The sequence below is a fragment of the Anolis sagrei genome, chromosome Y, assembly GCF_037176765.1.
Source record: "Anolis sagrei isolate rAnoSag1 chromosome Y, rAnoSag1.mat, whole genome shotgun sequence".
NCBI classification, from domain to species: domain Eukaryota; kingdom Metazoa; phylum Chordata; class Lepidosauria; order Squamata; family Dactyloidae; genus Anolis; species Anolis sagrei.
The window spans coordinates 63524389-63552080 of NC_090035.1; the positions used below are offsets into that span (position 1 = coordinate 63524389).

General features: G+C 41.2%; 1 protein-coding gene across 2 annotated transcripts; it reads right to left on the reverse strand.

The window, feature by feature from the left end:
• Window positions 1-7457: 7457 nt before the first annotated feature.
• On the reverse strand, window positions 7458-27381 carry LOC132780221 (membrane-spanning 4-domains subfamily A member 4A-like). Of its 2 annotated transcripts, none has more exons than XM_060783804.2 (8): window positions 27241-27381; window positions 21812-21941; window positions 19842-19987; window positions 17667-17783; window positions 15970-16026; window positions 12003-12170; window positions 10559-10678; window positions 7458-9195 (listed from the first exon to the last, which is right to left on the reverse strand). In XM_060783804.2, the coding sequence occupies exons 3-8, from the start codon at window positions 19956-19958 to the stop codon at window positions 9115-9117; spliced, it is 660 nt and encodes a 219-aa protein (XP_060639787.2). In that variant the 5' UTR covers window positions 19959-19987; window positions 21812-21941; window positions 27241-27381; the 3' UTR covers window positions 7458-9114. The 2 variants fall into 2 exon arrangements, with proteins under 2 accessions (XP_060639787.2, XP_060639788.2); XM_060783805.2 differs by lacking the exon at window positions 27241-27381 and adding an exon at window positions 22064-22189.
• Between the last annotated feature and the right edge of the window lie 311 nt (window positions 27382-27692).

Below are 27692 nucleotides of genomic sequence, written 5' to 3' on the forward strand. Positions count from 1 at the left end.
TTCTGAGATTCTGATTCTTAGGGGTCTAGTCGTTTTACCAACATACCACAGATCACAATCACATATCAAGAGATACATGACATTGCTACTGTTGCATGAGGGCTGTGACTTCCAAATAAACTGTCCAAATTGGGTTGATATGTGATCTGGAGATAAACACGATATACTTTAAAATAGGAAACAAAATACACTTTTATAAGCCAAGGGTCTCAGGAGGACTTTAACAAACTAAAGGTCTCTGGAGAAGTTCTTTTATAGACTGAGAGTCCCAGTTGGAGACAAGTGTTCCCAGGATGTATATTAGGCTTATGCAGGGATTCAGTTTGGTTGGTTCCCATCAGCCAATCCGACTTGTTCGGCTTGTTGGACTGACTGTAACGGTAAGGGCTTACGAGGCTCATGAAGAGGCTGCTGCATGTTCGCACGGGGTTCCTTGTGAGCCCTGCCTGTTGGGCCAATCAGAATAGAAGAACACAGTGATGTGTCTTACACAAGCTGTGTCTATTTAATGAGGCAAGTGCCTCCATTGCATCCTGGCTCTAGAGAGGTGCGATTGCCTTGCCGCTCACTCTCAGCTTTATTTTTTGCTTGGATTGGCTTCTCTCTTGCATTGAATCTTTTTGTTTCTCCTTTATTTTCTTTTATTTGTTTTTTTTTATTCTTTTATTTAATGAAACTGGGAGTTGGGAACTTTGCGGGACAGGTGGGTGGTGTGCGCACACATTTGGGGACTTGGGAGAAAGAAAGAGCATCTCTTTGCCCTTGGTGTGCTTTTTTTTTAAAAAAAAAATACTTGGATGGCTCTAAGAGGCTTGAGTCACCCTTTAGCTTCTTTTTCTCCTCCCCTCCTCTCCTTCAGAAAATATTTTAAAAGATCAACAATTAATAATAATAATAATAATAATAATAATGATCCCAGCAAACAAAAAACAAGCATCATTCTCAGAAAACTGCTACCTAGTTATCTACCTATAATTTCATTCCTTTGCAAACAAATTCTTTCTGTTTATATTTCTTTCTGTGCTGAATTTCAAATAATAATAATAATAAATATTAGTAATAATCCTTTGACTGCTGCCAATAGTTAGAAAAACTACAACACTGTGGAGAAACTTTACCAGAACCCATCGTCTCCCCTCCTCTCCTTCAGAAAATACTTTCAAAAGATAATTAATAATAACAATAATCCCAACAAACAAACAGAAAAGCCATATTCTCAGAAAAATACCTACCTACCTACCTATAATCTCATTCCTTTGCAAACTAGTTTTCTCTCTTTATATTTCTCTCTGTGCTTCAAAAAGAAAATAATTTCCTAAAAATCAGGGGATGACTCAAATGTTATTAAACTTGATGGGCTAACAGTGGTACGTGTGTCCTCCAAGTGTTGTCATTTTCATCCTGATAGCCCTAAAATGATGGGAAGGGGAGCAAAGGAAGCCCTCCCCGCTTGCTGTCAATGGGCTACATTGTTCAGCTGCAGACCAAAACTGGCTATTCGGTTACCTGTCAGTTTTCGGGAGGCATGTGAAAATGGATCTGGGGGTCTCCTGAAATTCGGCCAGCAGAAATGGATCAAAGTTCAGCCAAAATGCACAAGCCTAATGAATATATAGCTTTTCAACACTTTTCTTTGGTCAAATTAAATCTCTAAAAATTAAGTTGCACTAATGTGGTGTCCCAACATGATTTTAGTTGACTCTTCTAATGAGCATGGCCATGACTGCACTGGCTAGAGTTAGGGTTTGTCCAAACAGACAAACCCTAACTCTTACCAACTCTGCTTAACACTAAGACCCAGTTGAGTTTAGTGGCATTTACTCCCAGGCAAAGGTATTAGATTTCAGCCTTATGCATGAAGTGGTGGCCTTATTAAAAGTTTCTGTTTCTTTTCACTAGGTGACATCCTTTTACTCAAGGTTCTCCTGTTTGTATCCCGGCATCAAGACAGTCAGTACGCAAACCCTTGCAACAATCTCTCTTTTATCTCCTACAGTCAGGGAGGTTTCTGGAATGACTATCATTGTAGTATAGCAATAAACAATTGTGCTCAGATTACTGCTCTCTCAGATCCGGTTTTTGAATGGTTTGAGATGGTCAAGTTGTCTGATAAAAACCAATGCAAGTGCTGAAGTGTGCATGTGTGTTTTTCTTTTGAGTAGAGGTCTACTGAGCTTTCAGTTGGGAGTCATGTCCTCTTACTCTCCTAGCTACAGATCACTGTGATAACCAATGATATTTTGAGATGCAGGCCCTTCTCGAGAAAATATATCCAGAGACTCCAAAAGACAGATGGTTCTGTTGATCTATTTTTAAAAAACACATAGCACTGTTTATCTCCAGCTGAAATGAGACTTTTATGAGGTTAATGGGTCTTGCCCGCTCCAGATGATGCCTCCCAATATATTTTTGATGATGATGATGATGGTGCTTTACAAATTAGTTCCAGATGCTGAGTATATTTTTTCAGACTGGTTCCAAGTGCTGATTCAATGCAATTTTCAGGCATTGTTGCTTCAAAAATCTTTTTTCTCTTTCAGCTACTGTTTAGGTTATACTAGACTTCAAGAGAACTGCAAAGTTCAAAGGTAACACCATCCACTGCTAATACAAAAACACAAGAACGTTGACTCTAGCCCCAGTTCCACTGAACTACTAGTGTTGGCCCCATATGAATGTTCTTTCTTTTTCTTACTGCTGTATACATTCCAGTAAGGGTTGCCCCATTTTCCCCTGTTTTTTTAATAGCATCCTTCCACCTAGCATTTGATAACACAGCCCAATAACTGATGCAAACTGAATTGATAATTTTTCTCTGCCAAAGAAGAGTCAATGTTGCTAACACTAAAAAGCATAATAATGTGTGAATCAAAACTTAACACATATAAAGATTAAAATAGATTTAAACATATAAATATTAAAAATACATAGTTAAAAGCAATAACCCTGGGAGCCCCCGGTGGCACAGTGGGTTAAAGCGCTGAGCTTATTGACTGAAAGGTCGCAGGTTCAAATCCGGGGAGCGGCATGAGCTTCTGCTATCAGCCCCAGTTTCTGCCAACTTAGCAGTTCGAAAACATGCAAATGTGAGTAGATCAATAGGTACCACTTCGGTGGGAAGGTAACGGCGCGCCATACAGTCATGCTGGCCACATGACCTTGGAAGTGTCTATGGACAATGCCGGTTCTTCAGCTTAAAAATGGAGATGAGCACCACACCCCAGAGTCGGACACAACTGGACTTCATGTCAGGGGAAAACCTTTACCTTTACTAAAAGCAATAAAACCATGAAAGAAATCTATTAAATTACAGGATATATGCTAGTAGGGTATTTAGGCCTTACTGTAGCACATATTGGGAGGAAGCGTTGAAGAAATGCATGAACTCTGCCTACGCAATACAAGATCTCAGCTTACACCTGTTTTAACGCCACTGATGTGCTAACATTTACATTGCAGAGCATGTCAAGATTAAGCAGGATGTAGAGCTTAAGGCTAGAGACAAGCCGTGTGACATAAATATGAGGCACACCTCACAGGTGATGATATGAGCTGCTAATGGGAGTCTGTGGTTGATTCTGTAACCAGATCTTCTGCCAGGTTTGGCACCTTAAAGTGACATTATGAGTCTAATGTTTATTCAAGCAAATATTACTGTAATGGAACCAGAGCATGTCGTATATCACAGGATGTCTACACCCTACACCACTGGAGAAATTATATTGTTTAGCTAGTATTGTTGGCCATCTTTCCGGCCACGAGTTCAAGGGCCCTGGGGAGGGCAATGAGCTCAGCTTTCTGGATGGAAGTTCCTGGCAGCAGCGGTCCTGACTCCACAGTTTCCCATAGAGTTACGACCACGTACCCTGCCCACCGCCACCCATCCAGCATAAAACTACTGCCATCTGTGTAAAGTTCCATTTCAACCCTGGATAAGGATTGATCTTTGAGGTCCAGCCGGCTGGAATAGACCTCTTCAGTTGTAGGGATACAGTCGTGGGGGGTGTCTTCCTCTTTTTCAGTTGACAGCAGGGTGGCTGGGTTGAGGCAGGTGGTGGTGATGGTGAGGTCTCCCTGGTCCAGGAGGACAGTGTGGTATTTGGTGAGCCGGCTGGGTGATAACCAGCCAGTCCCCTTGGCATCCAGAACAGTCAGGACACTGTGGGGAACGTAGATTGTTGTGGACTGTCCCAGAGTCAACTTTCTTGCCTCCTCTGCGATCAGGGCTGTAGTGGCCACTGCCCTCAGACATGCCAGCCACCCTAGGCTGGTGGGATTGAGCTGTTTGGAGAAATATGCCACCAGCCTCCTCCAGCTACCCAATATCTGGGTGAGGACTCCAGCAGCTATTCCCTGTCATTCATGGACATAGAGATGGAAGGTTTGGTCATGCCTGGCAACCCTAAAGCAGGGGCTGTCATCAGTATTGCACCACCAGTACTGAAAGGGTCAAGGCATTGACATCTCTAGCCCATCCTCTGTTCAGATACCAACCACTATGCCAAAATCTTAAATCAAGAAACAACTTTATAAGAGCTACAGAGATACTTGCAGGAACATCTCAGCAAGTGAGACCAGATAAGAAACTCCCTCCTGGGAACACAGAAGGCTGGGCAACTTGGAAAGCACTGAACAGGCTGCGCTCTGGCACCACGAAATTCAGAGCCAACCTTAAGAAATGGGGCTACTAAGTAGAGTCCATGACATGTGAGTGTGGAGAAGAGCAAACCACAGACCACCTGCTGCAATGGAGTCTGAGCCCTGCCACATGCACATTGGAGAAGCACCCCAGGTGGCCAACTTCTAGTCAAAGGAAATTTAGTATAATGCCAAGTTTTTAACTTTCTTTGTGGTTTTTCGATACATTATAACTGTATTCTCAATTCACTTATGACACAATAAATAAATAAAACCAGCCTGGAATCCAACAAGGTGGGGTTTTGTTTTGTTTGTTTGTTTGCTTGCTTTTTTCCTTTATTTTTTTATTTTTATTTTTATTTTTATTGCTGGGGGACAGTTAAATTGGAAATAATCTCTGGAAAAGAAGCCAACTTCCAATCTTTTAAATAGATTATACGCACTCTTTATAGTGAGCAGTGCCACTTTCTGGATGCTGGGAGAAATGCAAGTTGAAAAATGGGCAGACATATATCACATTGGATTCATAACTCAAGTATGCCCCAAAACAGCAAAATCCTATATGTATTTCCTATTTTCTTCATGCCTGCTGTCCTATATGAAATCAAGTACAGTAAAGTCCCAATACACCTTGCCAAAGTTCTGGATAATACTGTATAAGAACTGGGGACGCCTGGCTTGAGAGCAGTACGTGTGAAAAAGATCTTGGAGTCCTCGTGGACAACAAGTTAAACATGAGCCAACAATGTGATGTGGCGGCAAAAAAAGCCAATGGGATTTTGGCCTGCATCAATAGGAGCATAGTGTCTAGATCTAGGGAAGTCATGCTACCCCTCTATTCTGCTCTGGTTAGATCACACCTGGAATATTGTGTCCAATTCTGGGCACCACAATTCAAGAGAGATATTGACAAGTTGGAATGTGTCCAGAGGAGGGCGACTAAAATGATCAAGCTCTCACTGAACAGCTCTCACTGTTGGGAAGTTTTTCCTAATGTTCAGGTGGAATCTCCTTTCCTGTAGTTTGAAGCCATTATTCCACGTCCTAGTCTCCAGGGCAGCAGAAAACAAGCTTGCTCTCTACTCCCTATGACTTCCCCTCACATATTTATAAATGGCCCTCATCATGTCTTCTCTCAGCCTTTTCTTCTGCAGGCTAAACATGCCTGGCTCTTTAAGCCACTCCTCATAGGGCTTGTTCTCCAGACCCTTGATCATTTTAGTCACCTTCCTCTGGACACATTCTAGCTTGTCAACATCTCCTTTAAACTGCGGTGCCCAGAATTGGACTAAGTGTGATTCCAGGTGTGGTCTGACCAAGGCAGAATAGAGAGATAGCCTGACTTCCCCGATTCTAGACACTATACTCTTATTTATGGAGGCCAAAATCCCATTGGCTTTTTTAGCTGCCACATGACATTGTTACCTCATGTTTAACTTGCTGTCTACAAGCACTCCAAGACCTTTTTCACACATACAGTTGAGCCAGATGTCCCCATTCTGTATCTTTGCATTTCATTTTTTTTTTTTTGCCTAAGTGGAGTGTCTTGCATTTGTCCCAACTGAACTTCGGTTTGTTAGTTTTGACCCATCTCTCTAATCTGTCAATATTGTTTTGGTTCTGTCCCTGTCTTCTGGGGTATTAGCTATCCCTCCCAATTTGATATCATCTGCAAACTTGATGATCATGACTTATAACCCTTCATCTAAGGCAGTAGTTCTCAACATTCCTAATTCTGCGACCCCTTAATACAGTTCCTCATGTTGTGGTGACCCCCAACCATAAAATTATTTTTGTAGCTACTTAATAAATGTAATTTTACTAGTGTTGTGAATCGTAATGTAAATATCTGATATGGAAGATGTATTTTCATTCATGGAACCAAATTTGGCACAAATACCCGATATGCCCAAATTTGATTACTGGTGGGTTTGTTGGGAGGATTGATTTTGTCATTTGGGATTTGTAGTTGCTGGGATTTATAGTTAACCTGCGATCTGAACTCCACCAAAGATGGAATTGAACCAAACTTGGCACACAGAACTCCTTGAGTTCTGGAGTTGTAGTTCATACATCCAGAGCCCTGTGGACTCAATCAATTATAGAGCTATACCAAACTTGACATGGATACACAATATGCCCAAATGTGAACACTGGTGAAGTTTGGGGGAAATAGATCTTGACATTTGGGAGTTGTAGTTGCTGGAATTTATAGTTAACCTACAATCAAAGAGCATCTGAACCCCACCAACGATAGAATTGGGCCAGATTTCCCACACAGAACCCTCATGACTAAGAGAAAATATTGTGTGTTCCGATAGTCTTTTGCAACCCCTCTGACGCCCCCCCCCCCCCAGAGATCCCAGCCCCCAGGTTGAGAAACACTGATCTAAGTCATTAATAAAAAGGTAATAATGTAATAATGGGACTTGCAGTTGGGTAAAAGAGATAGTTTTAATTCCTTGCTAGAGATCTCAATTGGAATTTAGATCATTAGAGCTCACTTTCTGAATTCCAAGTGCCCCTGACAACCTGCAAATTCCAGAACTCTATGAGACAAAGGCATGACCGGTAAGTGGTGTCAAAGCACTATAATTATGCAATGTGGATACACCTTGGGTCTTCCCTGCTCGTTCACGGAGAGAGGAACAAGTCTTTAATATGGACACAGTGTGATTACATTAACTATATCCATCCCATATAGCTCTCGATATGACTCAGTGTCCACAGAGATGAAGAAGATATTGTGTTCAAAGAAACAGTCTGTTGTAGCACAAAACGAATAAAAATGGGAAAGAAATCCAGGAACACCTTAACAATAATTTTAGCATTATGTTTATTTATAACCTGTTTTTCTCTCTTCAAATGAGACTCAAAACAACTTACAAAACAAGTCAATACAATTTAAAAATATATATTTTAGTACATGTTTTTGTGGATATTAATGCAATTTTTAGATGCACTGATGAAGTGGCATTAAAGCCAAAGGTTCAAAAGCACTTTATATAGTTGTAGGGGGTAGAGTAGAATATAAATAGATACAGAAAGATGTAAATAGTGACTAGGATTAAAAAATGATTTAAAACCTATAGCTTGGGCGTTGGTGGTGAATTGTTGGTGGACACATACTACGTAGTGTGCCCAATTACGACGTGGCTGAATGATTAAGGAGCTGCTCTATAATAATAGAAGTGTGGATACAGATTCAACAACTCAAAATGCACCGCCTTCTCTTTCTCCTCATCATGACTGTGTTTGCTCCCAAAGGAAGATCAGAAGCTGTAGCAGCTCCCCATCTCTTGCCTCCAGCTTCCCAATCCTATAGAAAAGGGATAGACCCTTAACCCTTAACTAAACTTATATACATTTACTGGAACTCCAACTCCCAGACCATGGAAGAGATTACATTATGCGTAATGCAAAACATATGGGAGGTCCGTGGTTCACTGTCTCCCTATAGAACAGTGGTTTTCAGCCTTCCTAATGCTGCGACCCCTCATGTTGTGGTGGCCTCCAACCATAACATTATTTTCATTGCTACTTCATAACTGTAATTTTGCTACTGTTATGAATCGTAATGTAAATATCCAATATGCAGGGTGTATTTTCATTCATTGGACCATGTTTGGCACAAATACCTGATATGCCCAAATTGGAACACTGGTGGTGTTGGGGTGGGGGGAGGGGACTGATTTTGTCATTTGGGAGTTGTAGTTGCTGGGATTTACAGTTCATCTACAATCAAAGAGCCTTCGGCACTCCACCAACCAAATTGAACCAAATTTGAACCAAATTTGGAACACAGAACTCCCATCACGAGCAGAAAATACTGGAGGCCTTTGGTGGGCATTGGCCTTGAGTTTTGAAGTTGTAATTCATCTATATCTAGAGAACACTGTGGACTCAAACAATGATGGATCTGGATCAAACTTGGCACGAATACTCAATATGTCCAACTGTGAACACTCGTGGAGTTTGGGGAAAATAGACCTTGACATTTGGGAGTGGTAGTTGCTGGTATTTATAATTCTCCTGCAATCAAAGAGCATTCTGTACCTCACCAATGACAGAATTGGGCCAAACTTCCCACACAGAACCCCCATAACCAACAGAAAATACTGTGTTTTCGATGGTGTTTGGCGACCCCCTTGCGACCCCCCCCCCAAGGGGTCCAGACCCCCAGGTTGAGAAACGCTGCTATAGAGGTAATTTTAAAATATTTCCATTTATTCCAGTGCCCCGTTTTAGAGCTTCCATGTTTCTGCTCTATTTAAATTTTGGCTGAAATATTAAAAGCTGTCTACATTATCAACATCTCTCCACATTGTTCATGATATCCACTGTATTTGAATGATTGAGAAGATAAGGATTAGTTAAGAAAGCTCTTTAGTTCATAGATACACATTTCATCTTCTTCCCCTGGGAGTTGAAGTATGAGAAGGAAGTTCAGAAGAGCAGAGTTGAAGAAACAAGAGTTCAGAAAGTCTTGGGATCCTTGGACACAGCTGTCTGGGTATCAGCGCTGCTGGGGGCCATGTTCTGATAAACCACCACAACCTGAAGAAGGAAAAGGCCATGGACAAAATCATCTCCTTAGCCACTTATTCTGCTCTTCAATAGCTAAACAGCTGCTTGCTTCTGCCCACAGCACTCTTAACAACAACAACAACAACAACAATTTAGTTATATTCTGCCCTATCTCCCCAAGGGACTCAGGGAGGTTTACAACAGATATTGGCACACATTCAATGCCATGAGAAGTTGAACAAAGACAAAAATAACCAACCCCCAATTTCCAAAAACAAATTCACATCTACATCAATAATAATAATAATAATATACCATACTGCAATATTACTAGTAATATTATATGTAATATATAATGTACAATTATCATATTATTATATATTATCATATTATACTTTATTATTATACCACAATATATATAATACACTATCAGTATATTACACTATTATACACTATTACTATTATATATTATTATTATTATTATTATTATTCCAAAGGAACAAATGGCTGCTTACATGGTAATATATATATTGTACCATATCATAAGTTGTAGTATATACAATATACAATATATTATAATAGACCGTTATTAATATTAAATAAATGAGCCCTCAGTGGTGCAGTGGGCTAAACCCTTCTGCCGGGAGGACTGAAGACCAACAGATCATAGGTTTGAATCCGGGGAGAGCACGGATGAGCTCCCTCTGTCAGCTCCAGCTCCCCATGCGGGGACATGAGAGAAGCCTCCCACAAAGATGGTAAAAATCAAAACATCCGGGCTTCCCCGGGCAATGTCCTTGCAGATGGCCAATTCTCTCACACCACAAGCGACTGGCAGTTTCTCAAGTCGCTCCTGACACACACACACACACACACACACACACACACAAATACTACATACAATATAGCAGCACTATTACAATGTTTATTATTTCTATATATTAGTAAAGGTAAAGGTTTCCCCTGACATTAAGTCCAGTCATGTCCAACTCTGGGGGGTGGTGCTTAACTTCATTTCTAAGCCAAAGAGCTGGCCTTGTCCGTAGACACCTCCAAGGTCATGTGGCCAGCAAGACTGCATGGAGCACCGTTACCTTCCCGCCAAGGCGGTACCTATTGATCTACTCATCTTTGCATGTTTTTGAAAATTTGAACTGCTAGGCTGGCAGAAGCTGGGGCTAACCGTGGGAGCTCACCCCGCTCCCCAGAATCGAACCACCAACCTCTCAGTCAGCAAGTTCAGCGACTTAGTTGTTTCATCAGGGGGCCTGAGAAGGCCTAAGAGAAGGCTTAAGACCTTATAAAACTATCATTCCAGAGTAATAACCCATGATAGTTAAAGTGGTGTTGCATTAATGCTGCCGTGATGATGCGCCCCCAGACTGAATATTACCGTTTCAGTATAGGCATCTCGGCACACAGTCTTGCACCCAAAGGCAGCAGTAGAAATGGCAATGCAGCACTCGAGGATGGCGAAAACCAGTAAAACTGCAAGAATCCCATATCTGGTATTCTGCCAATAAAACATACAGGAAAAGGATTCATTCTTCAGGGCTGAACATATAACCAGATTCTGATCCAAGTTTCATGCAACCAAACATTATTTAATAACAAAGAAAGAAACACAAACTAAGCTAAACTGGAAGGCACTCATATGAGGGTTGAATGAAAAGTAATGCCTCCACCTTCGCAACTCCTCAACAGATGGGAGTACTGGCATGCGGCAGGTACTAGCTTGTTCAGTAGACTCTCCTCTACAGTTTCATTTTGGCAGGAAGCCTTAGCATTGAATGGTTGTGTTGTTAAAGTGTGAAGTATGAAACCTTGCGCAGATGGTTGGTCAATGCGACTTAAGCAATGTGCAGTCATTGAATTCCTGACAGCAGAAGGCATCACCCCAAAGGAGATTCATCAGAGAATGCAATCTATTTATGGTGATTGTGTTGATGTGAATACTGTGAGTCGATGGGCAAGTAAGTTTAAAGATGTTGAGGTGGGAACATCTGACTTGCATGACAAACAAAGAGTTGGACGTCCTGTGACAGCAACCACAGAGCTTCACAAGCAAAAGGTTGACAGATTGATTCAGGACAATCATCATATCACTCAGAGAAAAATTTCAAGCATAATCGGCATTTCACCAGAACGTGTGGGTCACATTATTGCTTTGCTTGGCTATCGGAAGATCTGTGCACGATGGGTACACAGCAGAATTTCAGAGACTGGATCTCACCACCGTACGGCATCCTCCATATAGTCCAGATTTAGCACCTTCTGACTTCCATCTGTTCCCGATAATGAAAGAAGATCTGTGGGGACATCATTGTGCTTCTGATGAAGACGTTGAGAGAACGGTGAGATGCTGGTTGCAGAAACAGAGTGTCAACTTCTTCCGTGATGGCTTCAGAAAACCTGTTCATCGTTGGCAGAAATGTATCCAATTGTCTGGTGATTATGTGGAAAAGTGAATAGTAGAGCACATTCTAAGGATTATTTCTGCATTTGATTTATTAAAATATTCCCATCCAAACACAAGAAACGAAGGTGGAGGCATTACTTTTCATTCAACCCTCGTACTAGGATGGCAAACAGCTGGAGAACAGTCAGGGCTTCAAACACTATTCCCAGGCAAGGAAGCAGATAGCCCAACCAACACATATGCATTTAGAGTGAATTTCAAGACTAAAAAGAACAGCCAAACATGATTATAACTTGAAGACTCCCAAAATGTTGTACTCCTTTAAGAGCATTGGGGGGGGGGGGGGGGAGCAAACACAAGAGGACTAATTGCAAATGTCCCTTTGGATACGCAACATCCTAATGAGATATTTACTTACGTGATAAATCATTTTATTAGCACACTCTTTTATATCTGCTTCCGATTCGGAGAAGTCACATCCAAAATAGTAATACCTTCGGTCAAATATTAATGAAATGCAAAGCAATATGATCCCAACACCAGCTGTGACGGCACCCACAACATTCATTCCCAGCATGCCTTTCACCTGATAATGAGAAACAATACAATATTATTTCATTAAGTTTGGTACAGGTATAAAATCATCGAATCATCAAATCATTGAGTTGGAAGAGACCTCGTGGGCCATTCAGTCCAACCCCCTGCCAAGAAGCAGAAAATCGCATTCAAAGCACCCCTGACAGCTAGCCATCCAGCCTCTGTTTAAAAGCCTCCAAAGAAGGAACCTCCACCACACTCTGAGGCAGAGAGTTCCATTGCTGAACAGCTCTCACAGTCAGGAAGTTCTTCCTCATGTTCAGGTGGAATCTCCTTTCTTGTAGTTTGCAGTCATTGTTCCACTTCCTGGTGTCCAGGGCAGCAGTAAACAATCTTGCTCCCTCCTCCCTATGACTTCCCCTCACATATTGATACATGGTTATCATGTCTCCTCTCAGCCTTCTCTTCTTCAGGATAAACATGACCAGCTCTTTAAGACGCTCCTCATAGGGCTTGTTCTCCAGACCCTTGATCATTTTAGTCGCCCTCTTTTGGACACATTCCAGCTTGTCAACATCTCCCTCCAATTTTGGTGCTCAGAATTGGACACAGTATTCCAGATGCAGTCTAACTAAGGCAGAATATTTATTTTATTTATTTTATTTATTTATAGTATTTCTATACCGCTTTTCTCACCCCGAGGGGGACTCAAAGCGGTTTACACATAAGTAATGGCAAAATTCAATGCCAGTACAAACAATTACAATTATACACTACAATTAAACATAAATCAAATTAAAACCATACATCCATAAGCAGTAAAACAATCATTAAAACAATAAAACAGTCTCGTTTGTCAAATTGCCGTTGCAGTCATTGTCTTCCTGAAATGCTGCATACATTTACTTCTACTGCCCGAAGGCCTGGTCCCAAAGACATGATTTTATTTTTTTTCTAAAAGCCAGGAGGGAGGGAGTGGATCTTACCTCATTTGGGAGTGTGTTACACAGGCGGGGGGCCACAGCCGAGAAGGCCCTGTCTCTCATCCCCGCCAGGCGCATCTGTGCTCTTGACGGGAGCGAGAGCAGGGCCTCCCTAGATGATCTTAGGTTATGAGGTGGGACGTAGGGGCGGATGCGTTCGGACAAGTAAGCTGGGCCAGAATCATATAGAGCTTTATAGGTCAAGACCAGCACTTTGAATTGGGCTCGGAGATGGACCGGCAGCCAGTGGAGCTGGCACAGCAGGAGGGTGGTATGCTTCCTGTATGCCACCCCAGTTAGTAATCTGGCTGCCGCCCATTGAACTAGCTGAAGTTTCCGAGCTGTCTTCAAAGGCAGCCTCACGTAGAGCACATTGCTGTAGAGGGGTAGCATGACTTCCCTGGATCTAGACACTATATTTTCCCTGATGCTAGATCTCTTAGAAATGCAACCTTAGTGCTCTACCTATAGATTTCTCTTGATAAGGAGCAGGATAAAGAGAAAAACCTGAGCAAAATATTTTGCTAGTTGCCAGTTGTTAGGTTGCTGCTTCCGTTTTCATATAGGCTTTTTACCATTCTAAAATGTTGAAGGGCCTATTGCAAGGATTGATTATTGGCTAACTAACAAACTGAGGTATCTCTGGTCCTGCCTTTATCTTTGGGATTGCTGAGCAGTGAAACATAGCTACTAGGGTTGGATAGGTTCACTCGTAAATGACTGAAATTCGGAAAAAAAAACATACGAATTTGGACATCCGAAGCAGTTTTTGAACCATGCAGGAAAGGTGTGGGGGAATCCGATTTTGAACCATTTACCTTTTCCCCCCAGTAATATTCTATAATGTCCGGATGTCACCCAAGTTTATTATAATTTTCACAACAATTACGCAACTTTGGTGAAGGCAAGAGAATTATAAAAAATCTCATTCTTTCTGTCAGCACTGCAAGAAGGGAAGCGGTGGGCGTGGCTAATTAGAGCCATCGCAACTGTAGTTTGGGAAGGCCAGGCCCCCAATGGTAGAGACTAGGCCTGGGTAACAACGGAAAAATTTGTTTCTAAAATCGATTTGTTTTTTGGGGGGTTTTGCGTTTCGATATTTAAAAGAATTACAAATTTTTTCTCTAAAAAAGTTCGATATTTACGAAATTTCGTAAATGTAAAAAAATTACAAAACATTAACGAAACGATTTCCGAAACAATAACGAATCGATTCGTTAATGGCGGACGCGACCGCGCAATACGCTAAAAAACCTCCAAATGGGACAGGGGGAACTTCTGAAGCTTCCCTCTCCCTCTGTTGTTGACTGTTGGTGTGATATTATAAATTTTTTTCACTAATTAAACAAAAAACTTGCCCCAGACATGCGGAAAAAATAACGAAACGACCTCAAAACGATAACGAAACAAATACAATAACAAAATCCGAAGCATTTACGAAACGAAGTTAAAAATTCGTTTCGTTTTTAAGTTGCTCCAGAATGGTTTGTTATCGCTTCGTAATTAAGAAAATTAACGAATTTTTAACGAATTACGAATTAACGAAACGAAACCGCCCAGCCCTAGTAGAGACTGCAAAAGTCCCTGCTATTAAACTACATTTCCCACAATGCACACTTGCTCATTAACCAAAATGGCTAAAGGGCCCAAAAATAGCTGTTTGTAGCAGTCTTCATCTAAATATAAAATAAACTGATTGAATCTACAAAGGAGTCTAAAGAAGGCAGCAAAGCAATAAGCAACTTTTGCAAAGTCAAGAGAACATAAACTGCTTTAAAAACCAATCCTTTTTACTTTGGCCACATTGCCATGAAAAAGGCACTGGGAAAGCCAGTCAGCCCTTTACAGTCAGTAAGTAATGACAAAATAAAATGATGATTGCATCTGCAAATAAGGATAAATGGATGGATGTGTCTTGAGGATCCCTTCCAATTCAGTAGAGGAAGCAAATGGATGTCAGGAGAGTTTGAATGGTGACTTTCTGCCCAGAAGAAGGGGGTCAGTCTAGATGTCCCTTGATGGGGTCTGTACTATGATTTCTGTTCTCCACCAAGTTAACACAGTTTGTGCCATAAAAACAAACAAAAGTTTCTGGAGTAGAACAACTACTTTCAAAGTAAAAACCATTAAATGAAACAGGAAATAACACTTTCAAATGAGGAACAGATTTTCTTTATTAAAAATGTTTTTTATAATAACTTTGAAAATTTGCCAAAAATCCATGGATAAGTCAAAGTTTATGAAATTTGGTGACCTAACAGCAGTTAATGTGTTCTACCACTGTAGCAAGTTTCATCAGAATTGGTCTAAAAATGAGGGAGGAAAAATCCCATGTAATTTCCACAGTGTCTGCTGTTATTCCCTACTGCGCATGCGCATCTGCATTAACGAATTGATTTGGAAGTTTCAGAAGTTTCGGAAAGTTTCGTTTTTTTAAAAAAAATCCAGAAGTGACTTTAGAATTGAATCACCAAATTGAACCATTTTTTTTTTCTGGATCAACCAAGCCTAGTAGCTACACAAACTACTCCCAAATTGATTATGGTTGCCCCTTCAGTATACATCTTTCTTACCATTTCTGGACTTCTCTGTACTCTCGGCACTGCTGAATACAGGAATACAGGAATAAATCACTACATTAGATGCATGACACCCACTTTTGGGGAATGTGCTTTTCCTGCATGGCAAGGGGTTGGACTGGGTGGCCCATGTGGTCTCTTCCAACTCTATTCTTCTATAATTCATCTCCCAGAATCCTTCTCCATGAGCAATGCTGGCTTGAGCCCAAAGCATCTGTGAGCCACTGCTCGCCCATGAGGCCCATCCTCTCAATCATATCACTCATTCTCCAAATAGGTCACTTACCAGTGACATCTTTGGATTCCTGGCAGCTGCCACAGACAGAGATCCTGAAATGATGTACTAGGAGAGATAAAAAAGTCAGAAGTGGCAACAAACAAGATTCAAGTGACTGTTTTGCATTCCTCCCATTCTTTCTTAGATCTTCATCAGAAAATCATCAACTTGGATCTCAGGGCCCTTCCACACAGCCATATACTGTGTATACTCAAGTATAAGATGGGCTTTTCAGCCCTTTTTTAGGCTGAACACCCCCCTCCCTCGGCTTATACTCGAGTCAAAATAATTTATTATTTGACTCAGTTATTATTAATATTATTTCATTTGTTATTTGATTTATTATTATTATTATTATTATTATTATTAAAAGTGAAGGTAAAGGTTTCCCCTTGACATTAAGTCTAGCTGTGCCCAACTCTGGGGGATGCTGCTCCTCTCCATTTCTAAGCCGAAGAGCTGGTATTGTCCGTAGACAACTCCAAGGTCATGTAGCCAGCATGACTGCATGTAGTACCATTGCATTCCTGCCTGAGGAATGCAATGGTACTCCATTTTTTTCGAACTGCTAGGTTGGCAGAAACTGGGTCTAACAGCAGGAGCGCACCCCACTCCGCAGATGCAAACTGCCAACCTTTCGGGCAGCAATTTTAGCTCAGCGGTTTAACCTGCTACACCACCAGGGGGCACTGATCATTATTACATTTACATATTTTTACTCTATTATCGCTACAATTATTATTTGACTTTATTATTACTGTTATTATTATATTTCCATTATTTTACTCTATTATTTTTATTATATTTATTATTTTACTCTATTACTGTTATTACTACATTTCCATTATTTTACTCTATTATTATTTTTATTACATTTATTATTTTACTCTATTATTATTTTTATTATTTTTATTATTTTACTCTATTTATTACTGTTATTACTACATTTCCATTATTTTACTCTATTATTATTTTTTATTACATTTATTATTTTACTCTATTATTATTGGAAAAAGACATAAGCACATTTACATTGAAGAAGGTTAGAATAATGGCTTAATCAGAGTTGGACAGTCTTATCTTAAATGACAGTTTTATGTAAATATTCAAAAACATTTAACCTACTGATGCCTCAATTGATGTAATTTAATTGGTATCTATTTTTATTTTGAAGCTTACCAATAGCTGCTGCATTTTCCTTGGCTTATACTCAAGTCAATACATTTTCCCAGTTTTTTGTGGTAAAATTAGGTGCCTCGGCTTATATTCGGGTCAGTTTATACCCAAGTATATACAGTAACCCAGAATATCAAGGCAGAAAATCCCACAATATCTGCTTTGAACTGGATTATCTGAGTTCACACTGCCATATATTCCAGTTCAAAGCAGATAATGTGGGATTTTATTCAACTGCGTGGAAAGGGCCTCTGCCAGCACTTCTTAAGGCATGGTATTGAGGACTGATCCCTACTAATCATGAGATTTATCTATGGAGAAGCTTCATAACAATTGGCAGAGAATCTGGACCACTGTGCTATTGGTCCCACCATTTTCCTCATTCACAGAAAGCCACATGCACACTGGAAATAGCGATTAAGACACAAGCTCTCGAGGACATGATCAGTGGGTGGCGCAAGTTTAACAAACCAAATTCTAAAACAAATTCTGTGAAAATATAATTTGGACATGCTGTCAAGTAGAATTACCAATATTCCCGTCCAGTACGATGCCTTAAGAATAACGTAAATCTCATAGTCTGTATCAGTGGCATCCATCACAATTGCAAAAACTATCCCAATAATTCCTGTGAGTATCTGGGTAATCTGAAAGGAGAGAATTGAACAAGTTGGTTTAGGTTAAACAACATGGTATGTGAAGGATAAACACCAATGAATTAAGAGCATCTATATAAATAAAAATGTAATGTTCGTTTGTGGGATTAACATAACTCAAAAACCACTGGGCGAAATGACACCAAATTTGGACACAATACACCTATCAGGCCAACAAGTGACCATCACTCATAAAAACACTGTAAAACACAGCAGAAGAGACTTAAGAAGCCAAAAAACAAAAAATACATTACAACGCATGTGCAAAACCACAAATATACACATATACACAAATATATAAACACACAAAATACATATACACAGACTGGGCCACAGTAACGTGTGGCAGGGCACAGATCATCAATAATATAAATGTCAGATTAATATTTAAAAAGATTGAATTGTTGAAGGCTTTCATGGCTGGAATCACTGGGTTGCTGTGCGTTTTTCGGGCTGCATGGCAATGTTTCAGTAGTATGGAATATGGCCGTACAGCCTGAAAAACTCACAGCAACCCATTAAAAAGACTGAATACATAGAGTTTGTTATTGCGGAGATGATGATTTTGTTTCGCTTAACTTCTAGTCTATTTGTCCACCAAACCCAAGGTGGCATATATGGCTCTTCCACATTATTCTCACAACATTACAAAGCAGATTAGACAGACAGTGTAATCCCAAAGTCACTCAGTGTGTTTGTTTATGGTTCCATGCACCCACACCTTCCAAGTTTCAGCCTCAACACTGCTCCACAATATTGTCCTCTTCCATTGTTTGTGATAAATAGATAGAGAAGACCAAACTAAACAAGACTTGTTTTTTTTCTCTTGTCAGGAGTGACTTGAGAAACTGCAAGTCGCTTCTGGTGTGAAAGTATTGGCCGTCTGCAAGGATGTTGCCCAAGGGATGCCCTGTGGGAGGCTTCTCTCATGTCCCTGCATGAGAAGCTGGAGCTGACAGATGGGAGTTTGATCTGTTCTCCCTGGATCCGAACCGCTGACCTATTGGTCAGCAGTCCTGCCGGCACAACAGTTTAACCCATTGCACCAAGACTTGAAATGCACTACTGACTCTAAAGTGCAATTTCTTCCTTAGGCCAACAGCCATGGTTGTGGTGGAATGCATAGTCTGGGGGATTTTGACAAATGGAAGGATTTCGTCCACTGTCATAACTTCAATGAAAGGTAAACAATGTAACAGTATAGCTCTGAAGTCACACTCAAAACTCCCTTATATCTATCATATGCATGCACACTTATACATGGGTAGTCTTGGCAACTGCAAATCATGTTATTGATTCTGAAACATTTTTAGCCGTGGTCTCCAAATGGTCTTAAATTCTGTTCAAGATAGGAAACTTGCTTATTCCTTATATTATTATAGGTCACCTTTGTACCTAGTGTTGAGACTAGGTTCTGTACGGTTGTTCTTAAGTTGAATTTGTATGTAAGTTGGAACAGGTGCATTTTTAAGTGTAACTCCAGCCATACATACATATACATACATACATACATACATACATACATACATGAGCTCCTCCCCCCGCACCAACTGCTGCTCTGGAATCAGAAGGAAGAGAGGGGGGCCAGGAATATAGTTCCAAATTGTCTCCTGTGCTATGCTAATAATATAATATAAGATAATATAATATAATATAATATAATATATACCATTATAATATATTGTATATAAATATAATATTTATAATATTATAATGTAATACAATATAATGCCAATAATAATAATAATAATAATAATAATATGATATTATAATTATATCTTATAATAATATATAATACTGATATGGTGCTATGCTAATAATGTTGCATGTATGTATATCTTGTAAGCCGCTCTGAGTCTCCTTCGGGGTGAGAAGGGCGGCATATAAATGTTGTAAATAAATAAATAAATAAATCTGTTGTTATTCATTCTTCTATTACAAAACCACTCAGCTGCCTAAAAAGAACCCTGAAAACATTTCTTGTCTGGAAAGACGTGCATAGTGCTCACAGAATAATTCACACGTAATGTTTCTTATACGGGTACTTACCCCTAGGACAAGTGGTTCTCCCAAATAGAACTTCTTCAATGGTCGCGGCAAGGAAGATTTTGTCTCATGGCTTGAGGAAGGATTGGACAGCTGGGGCAAGACTGGCATTGTATCCATGGTTGTGTTTGGAAGCAGGCTTCTTTTGTCTTGCAAAACAGAAAAATGTCCACTTTACAGGCGGAGTGGGGGGGGGGATATCACTGTCATCTTTTGAAGGAACACCTTCCAAAGTCCTCAAGGCACCTTCTGAATTAAGAAATGTGGAGTGTCCTCACTCTATCCTTCTCCTGAATGACATGCTATTCTTTTCACACACACTGTATGAAAAGTGGCCTGCATCAATAGGAGTCTAGTGTCTAGATCCAGGGAAGTCAGGCTTCCCCTCTATTCTGCCTTGGTTAGACCACACCTGGAATATTGTGTCCAATTCTGGGCACCAAAATTGAAGAAAAATATTGACAAGCTGGAATGTGTCCGGAGGAGGGTGACTAAAATGATCAAGGATCTGGAGAACAAGCCCTATGAGGAGCGGTTTAAAGAACTGGGCATGTTTAGCCTGAAGAAGAGAAGGCTGAGAGGAGACATGATAGCCATGTATAAATACATGAGAGGAAGTCATAGGGAGGAGGGAGCAAGCTTGTTTTCTGCTGCCCTGGAGACTAGGATGCAAAACAATGGCTTCAAACTACAGGAAAGGAGATTCCATCTGAACATTAAGAAGAACTTCCTGACCATGAGAGTCATTCAGCGGTGGAACTCTCTGCCCTGGAGTGTGGTGGAGGCTCCTTCTTTGGAAGCTTTTAAACAGAGGCTGGATGGCTATCTGTTGGGGGTGCTTTGAATGCAATTTTCCTGCTTCTTGGAGGGGGGTTGGACTGGATGGCCCATGAGGTCTCTTCCAACTCTATGATTCTATTATTCTAAAACGAAGCACAAAGTAGCGGCACGCAATAACATCCTGTGGAAACTTGCTGGCAGTGCATGGGGTGCAGACCCAAAATTAATAAGAACACCAGTCCTGGCCTTGACATACTCAACTGCTGAATATACCTGCCCTGTTTGGCACAAGTCTACCCACGGGAAGCAAGTGGACAAAGCATTAAATGAAACATGCAGAATAATCACAGGATGTCTTAAACCTACACCTGTTGGTAAACACTACAAGCTATCTGACATTGCCCCCATAACTATAGGAGATGTAAGGTTGAACACTGTGAAAACCATCCACTACCAGCCCCCTTCCATTAGACTCAAATCAAGAAAAAGCTTCATGAGAACCACCACTCCTCTTAATGTTCCCCCACCGACAGCAAGAGCATCCTCGCCTTGTGCGACTGTGGAGGAGAACAGACAACTCTGCATCTCTATGCTTGTCCACAATGTTCTGCCTCATGTGCAACTGTTTAAAACTACAGACAATGTGGTCATCGTTGTCCATTCTTGGTCAAAAAAATAATTATCCACTTGTGCTCATTTTATTTTTATCAGTTTTATACTTATTTATGCAATGCTTTTGATATGAAATAAATAAACAGCCACAAAACCAGGAATCAGTTCAGCAGATACAGGATGACGAAGAAAACAAAATGAGTACTTTTGAGAATTTTAGACAGACGGCTATGTATAAGATCAACAAGACTCTGAGCTACAGTCAATCTATTTGTATTGTGTTTATACTATAGAATAGCTGGAGAAACCAGGGGGAAATGATTACATGCTTGATCATACCGAGGTATAAATATTTAATATTATTCCTGTACCTCTGTATTTTGTAAAGTAAACAACAATAATAAAAAAAGGAAACAGTTGTAATAAAAAAAAAGTCTCATCCCCATTATTAACTATGAGTTGTTTGCAAGTCAGATCTTTGTAACTCTGGGATTGTCTGTACGCAAGACTGAAAATAAATACAATCAAAATATAATGCATATTACTCAAAACAAGCTTGCGTGTATGTGCATTCAAGTTACCTGTGAATTTATGACTCCACAAATGTTATAGGGTTTTCTTCTGTTGTTGGTGTTTCCTCATCCAAAACCCTGCTTCGCTTCCAAGATCGTTCAGGATCTGTTGCCTTTAAGGCATTCAGGCAGAGAATCACTACACAAAACAGATTAAAACAGATTAAAGAAGAAAAAGGCATTCATTGTTAGCCTCATTTGAACTTTGTGTGGAAATTGCTAAAATCACAGTGCATGATCCTGGGGGAAACCAACACTCACCTCTTATTTTCTGGAAAGTGCCACCCCAGTTAGTCCCCCAGCTTCATATACAGCAGCCCATAACGGAACAAGACATGTGGCTTATATTGCACAACTTCCTGGCACTCACTCCACACCCAATTCATGCGAAATGTGTCAAGCTCCACATTAAAAAAAATCCTTTCTAGCCTCGCAGTGGAAGCAGTATCAATCCCTAATTAAACCACAATTTAGGGACTTGGGCAAGAAAAAGGCTCTAAATAAAATAATTTAAATAAAAAATAAACGTACAAACCACTCTAAACACCTTTGCAGAAGCATACAAGAAGCTCTGCCTCTCACTGACCATCGAGAAAACCAAAGTGCTTTTCCAGCAGTCACCAGCCAACCCTTCTCCAATGCCAGAAATGCAGCTTAATGGTGTACCTTGGCAGCCACCTCTCCACAAAAGTCAACATTGACACTGAAATACAGCACCTCCTGAGCTCTGCGAGTGCAGTTTTTTTCCAAATGCAGCACAAAGTGTTTGAGGACCGGGACATCTGTAGGGATACCAAGGTGCTTTTTTATAAAGCTATTGAGAAGTCAGGTGGACAAATGTCAGAGTGCTGGAAGAAGCAAAGACCATGAGCATTGAAGTGACGGTCCACCGCCATCAACTCCGCTGGACTTGCCATGATGTCCAGATGCCCGATGACCACCGTCTCCCAAAGCAGTTGCTCTACTCCAACAGAATGTTGGTGGACAGGAAAAGAGATTTAAAGATAGGCTCAAAGCCAACCTTCAAAACTCTGGCATAGACACTGAGAACTGGGAAGCCCTGGCCCTTGACCGCTCCAGCTGGAGGTTAACCGTGACCAGCAGTGCTGTAGAATTTGAAGAGGCACGAATGGAGGACGAAAGAGAGAAATGTGCCAAGAGGTAAGCACATCAAGCCAAGCCTGACCGGGACCGCCTTCCACCTGGAAACCAATGCCCTCACTGTAGGAGAAGATGCAGGTCAAGAATAGGGCTTAACAGCCATCTACAGACCCACCGTCAGTACACCGATCTTGGATAGAATCATAGAATTATAGAGTTGGAAGAGACCTCATGGGCCATCCAGTCCAACCCCCTGCCAAGAAGCAGAAAAATTGCATTCAAAGCACCCCCAACAGATGGCCATCCAACCTCCATTTGGAAGCCTCCAAAGGAGCCTTTGGGGTAGAGAGTTCCACTGCTGAACAGCTCTCACAGTCAGGAAGTTCTTCCTCATGTTCAGATGGAATCTCCTTTCCTGTAATTTGAAGCCATTGTTTCGCGTCCTAGTCTCCAAGGAAACAGAAAGCAAGCTTGCTCCCTCCTCCCTACGACTTCCTTTCACATATTTATACATGGCTATCATGTCTCCTCTCAGCTTCTCTTTTTCAGGCTAAACATGCCCAGTTCTTTAAGCTGCTCCTCATAGGGCTTGTTCTCTAGACCCTTGATCATTTTAGTTGCCCTCCTCTGGACACATTCCAGCTTGCCAATCTCTTTCTTCAATTCTGCTGCCCAGAATTGGACACAATATTCCAGGTGTGATCTAACCAAGGCAGAATAAAGGGGTAGCATGACTCCCCTGGATCTAGACCAGTGTTTCTGAACCTGGGGATCGGGACTCTTGGGGGGGGGGGGGTCGCAAGGAGGTGTCTGAGGGGTCGCCAAAGACCATCAGAAAACCCAGTATTTTCTGTCATGGGGGTTCTGTGTGGGAAGATTAGCCCAATTCTATTCTTGGTAGGGTTTGGAATGCTCTTTGTCTGTAGGTGAACTATAAATCCCAGCAATTACAACTTCCAAATATCAAGGTCTGTTTTCCCCAAGCTCCACCAGTGTTCATATTTGGACATATTGAGTATCCGTGCGGTTTGGTCCTGATCCATCATTGCTAGAGTCCACAGTGCTCTTTAGATGTAGGTAAACTGCAACTCCAAAACTCAAGGTCCATGCTCACCAAACCCTTCCAGTATTTTCTGTTGGTCATGGGAATTCTGTGTGCCAAGTTTGGATCAATTCCATCTTTGGTGGAGTTCAGAATGCTCTTTGACGGTAGGTTAGCTATAACTCCCAGCAACTACAACTCCCAAATGACAAAATCAAAAAAATTTTGAGTGATGATCACTCATTGGGTTGTTAGGTGTATTGTGTCCAAATTTGGTGTCAATTCATCCAATGGTTTTCGAGTTATGTTAATCCCACAAACGAACATTACATTTTTATTTATATAGACTAACCGTCCACTGCCACGCATATTTTTGTATATGTGTATTAATGTGGTTATGCGCATGCATTGTAATGTTTGGGGTTTTGGGGCGTTTCTTTTGTTTTGTTTTTTTGGCTTTTTAAGTCTCTTCTGCTGCGTTTTTCAGTGTTTTTATGAGTGATTATGGCAAAACCTTCCCTCCCTCTTTCTTTCTCTCCTTCCTTCCCTCCCTCTTTCCTTCCTTCCCTCTTTTTCTTTTCCTTCTTCTTTCCATTTTTCTTCCTTCCTTCTCTACCTGTTTCTTTCCTCCCTTTCTTTGCTCTTTGGTTCCATCCTTCCTTCTCCTTCCTTCCTTCCTTCTCTCCCTCCCTTTCTCTCTTTTGTTCCTTCTCTCCTTCCCTCTCTTTCTTTCCTTCTTTCACTTTTTATTTCCTTCTGTCCATCCTTCCTTCACTACCTCGTTCCTTCTCTCCTTTCCTTTCCTCTTTCTATCCCTCCTTCTCTCCTTCCTTTCTTCCTTCCTTCCCCCTTTCTGTGTATATGTGTTTTGTGTGTGTATATATGCATATGTGTGTGTGTGTGTATTTGTGTATGTATGTTTGTGTATATATGTGGTTTTGTGCATGTGTTATAATGGTTTTTTTTTGTTTTTTGGGTTTTAAGTCTCTTTTGCTGTGTTTTTCAATGTTTTTATGAGTGATGGACATTCGTTGGCCTGATAGGTGTATTGTGTTCAAATTTTGTGTCAATTCGTCGAGTGGTTTTTGAGTTCTATTAATTTCACAAACGAACATTACATTAAGTTCTTGTGGGTTTTTTCGGGCTATATGGCCATGTTCTAGAGGCATTTCTCCTGACGTTTCACCTGCATCTATGGCAAGCATCCTCAGAGGTGAGGTCTGTTGGAACTGGGAAAAGGGGTTTATATATCTGTGGAATGACCAGGGTGAGACAAAGGACTTTTGTCAGTTGGGCTAGGTGTGACATTACATTTTTATTTATATAGACTAGCCGTCCCCTGCCACGTGTTGCTGTGGCCCACATGGGGGTTCTGTGTGGGAGGTTTGGCCCAATTCTATCGTTGGTGGGGTTCAGAATGCTCTGTGATTGTAGGTGAACTATAAATCCCAGCAACTACAAATCCCAAATGACAAAATCAATCCTCCCAACAAACTCACCAGTAATCAAATTTGGGCATATCGGGTATTTGTGCCAAATTTGGTTCCATGAATGAAAATACATCTTCCATATCAGATATTTACATTACGATTCACAACACTAGTAAAATTACATTTATGAAGTAGCTACAAAAATAATTTTATGGTTGGGGGTCACCACAACATGAGGAACTGTATTAAGGGGTCGCAGAATTAGGAAGGTTGGGAACTGCTGCCTTAGACGAAGGGTTATAAGTCATGATCATCAAGTTTGCAGATGACACCAAATTGGGAGGGATAGCTAATACCCCAGAAGACAAGAGCAGAAATCAAAACGACGTTGACAGATTAGAGAGATGGGTCAAAATGAACAAAATGAAGTTCAACAGGGACAAATGCATCGTTGGTGGGGTTCAGAATGCTCTGTGATTGTAGGTGAACTATAAATCCCAGCAATTACAACTCCCAAGTGTCAAGATTCTATTTTCCCCAAACTCCACCAGTGTTCACATTTGGGCATACTGAGTATTTGTGTAGAGTTTGGTCCAGATCCATCATTGTTTGAGTCCACAGTGCTCTCTGGATGTAGGTGAACTACAACTCTAAAACCAAAGGACACTGCCCATCAAACCCTTCCAATATTTTCTGTTGGTCATGTGAGTTCTGTGTGCCAAGTTGGTTCAATTCCATCATTGGTGGAATTCAGAATGCTCTTTGATTGTAAGTTAACTACAACTCCCAGGAACTACAACTCCCAAATGACAAAATCAATTTTTGAGTGATAATCACTCATTGGGTTGTTAGATGTATTGTGTCCAAATTTGGTATCAATTCATCCAGTGGTTTTTGAGTTATGTTAATCCCACAAATGAACATTGCATTTTTATTTATATAGATTTCTATCCCAGTTATTCAGGGTCTAGGGCTGAGCCTGGGAAAATCTCTTGCTGGGAGGTGTTAATCTGTGCCTGATTGTTTCCTCTCTGTTGTTTGGCAACAACAACAACCAAAAAGAGGAAACAACCAGGCACAGATTAACACCTCCCAGCAAGAGATTTTCCCAGGCTCAGGGAATGCTAATGAAGGTGATCAGCTGAAACATTCACACCTAACTGCAGCAGAGAAGAGCTCTTTGCCCCACCCCAGCCATTCCACAGATATATAAACCCATTGTCCTAATTCCAACAGACCTCACTGCCTCTGAGGATGCTTGCCATAGATGCAGGCGAAACGTCAGGAGAAATGCCTCTAGAACATGGCTCTATACCCGAAAAAACCCACAAGAACCTAGTGATTCCAGCCATGAAAGCCTTCGACAATACCCAAAAGGTCATTAGTGCTTGGTGCATCTGTTGGGCGGGCTTTGCTTGTTTTTCTCCTGAGAGCAAGGCCTTTTATTGGAGGGGTCCCCTAGAGCCAATCAGGCCTCCGCTTTGTGCCCTCCCTCTCCTGTGATTGGTCCCTCCTCCTGTCAAACGGGGGCAAGAGTGGAATCTGATTGTCAAGATTCCATCCAATAGGGTCCTGGGAGTTGCCAACGCTGTTGCAACTTTAGCGTTAGTTGAAACGGTGTCTTGCAAATGCCAACAGTGTGGCGTCTACTTCCATATCGTCCCGTTTCTGAATCGAGATTGGTTGCCTCGAGGATTGCATTGAGTCAGCATTCCAGGCAAAGGCAGCCAGGGCGATTGAAATGGCTGGAGAGGCAGAAACTCTGCCAGGAAGCCCGGCGAGAGGCTCAGCCAGGAAGGAGAAGGGGCTGCCCAAGGGGAAAGCGACCTTTACGAAGGGAAAAGGGGGGCCCAGCCAAGACTCACCTCCCGACGCTCCGAAGAAGCCCTTCCCGCTCAAAGGGCCCCGGGCTGGAGGCTGCAGGGCGAAGGAGACGAGCACAACAGCCAGGCACCGCCTCTCTTGTCCTTCTGCCCACGAACTCGGAGGGGAAAGCTCTGAATGGCTGCCTCAACGAGTGTTTCTCAACTTTCCTAATGCCGCGACCCCTTAATAGAGTTCCTCATGTTGTGTTGACCCTCAACCATAAAGTTATTTTCCTTGCTACTTCATAACTGTAGTTGTGCTCCTGTTATGAATCGTCATGTAAATATCTGATCTGCAGGATGTCTTTTCATTCACTGGACCAAATTGGGCACAAATAGGCCCAAATTTGAACACTGGTGGGTTTTTGGGGGGACTGATGTCATCATTTGGGAGTTGTAGTTGCTGGGATTTATAGTTCACCTCCAATCAAATAACATTCTGACCAGGCCTG

Excerpts from the sequence above, each read along its gene's own strand:
- LOC132780221 (XM_060783804.2), bottom strand. The coding sequence starts at position 19,958 with ATGGATACAATGCCAGTCTTGCCCCAGCTGTCCAATCCTTCCTCAAGC. Across the intron at positions 12,171-15,969 it reads GGAATCCAAAGATGTCACTG|GTGAAAGGCATGCTGGGAAT; the intron begins GTAAGTGACCTA and ends TCTCATTATCAG. Across the intron at positions 10,679-12,002 it reads CTAATAAAATGATTTATCAC|AATACCAGATATGGGATTCT; the intron begins GTAAGTAAATAT and ends TTTTATTGGCAG.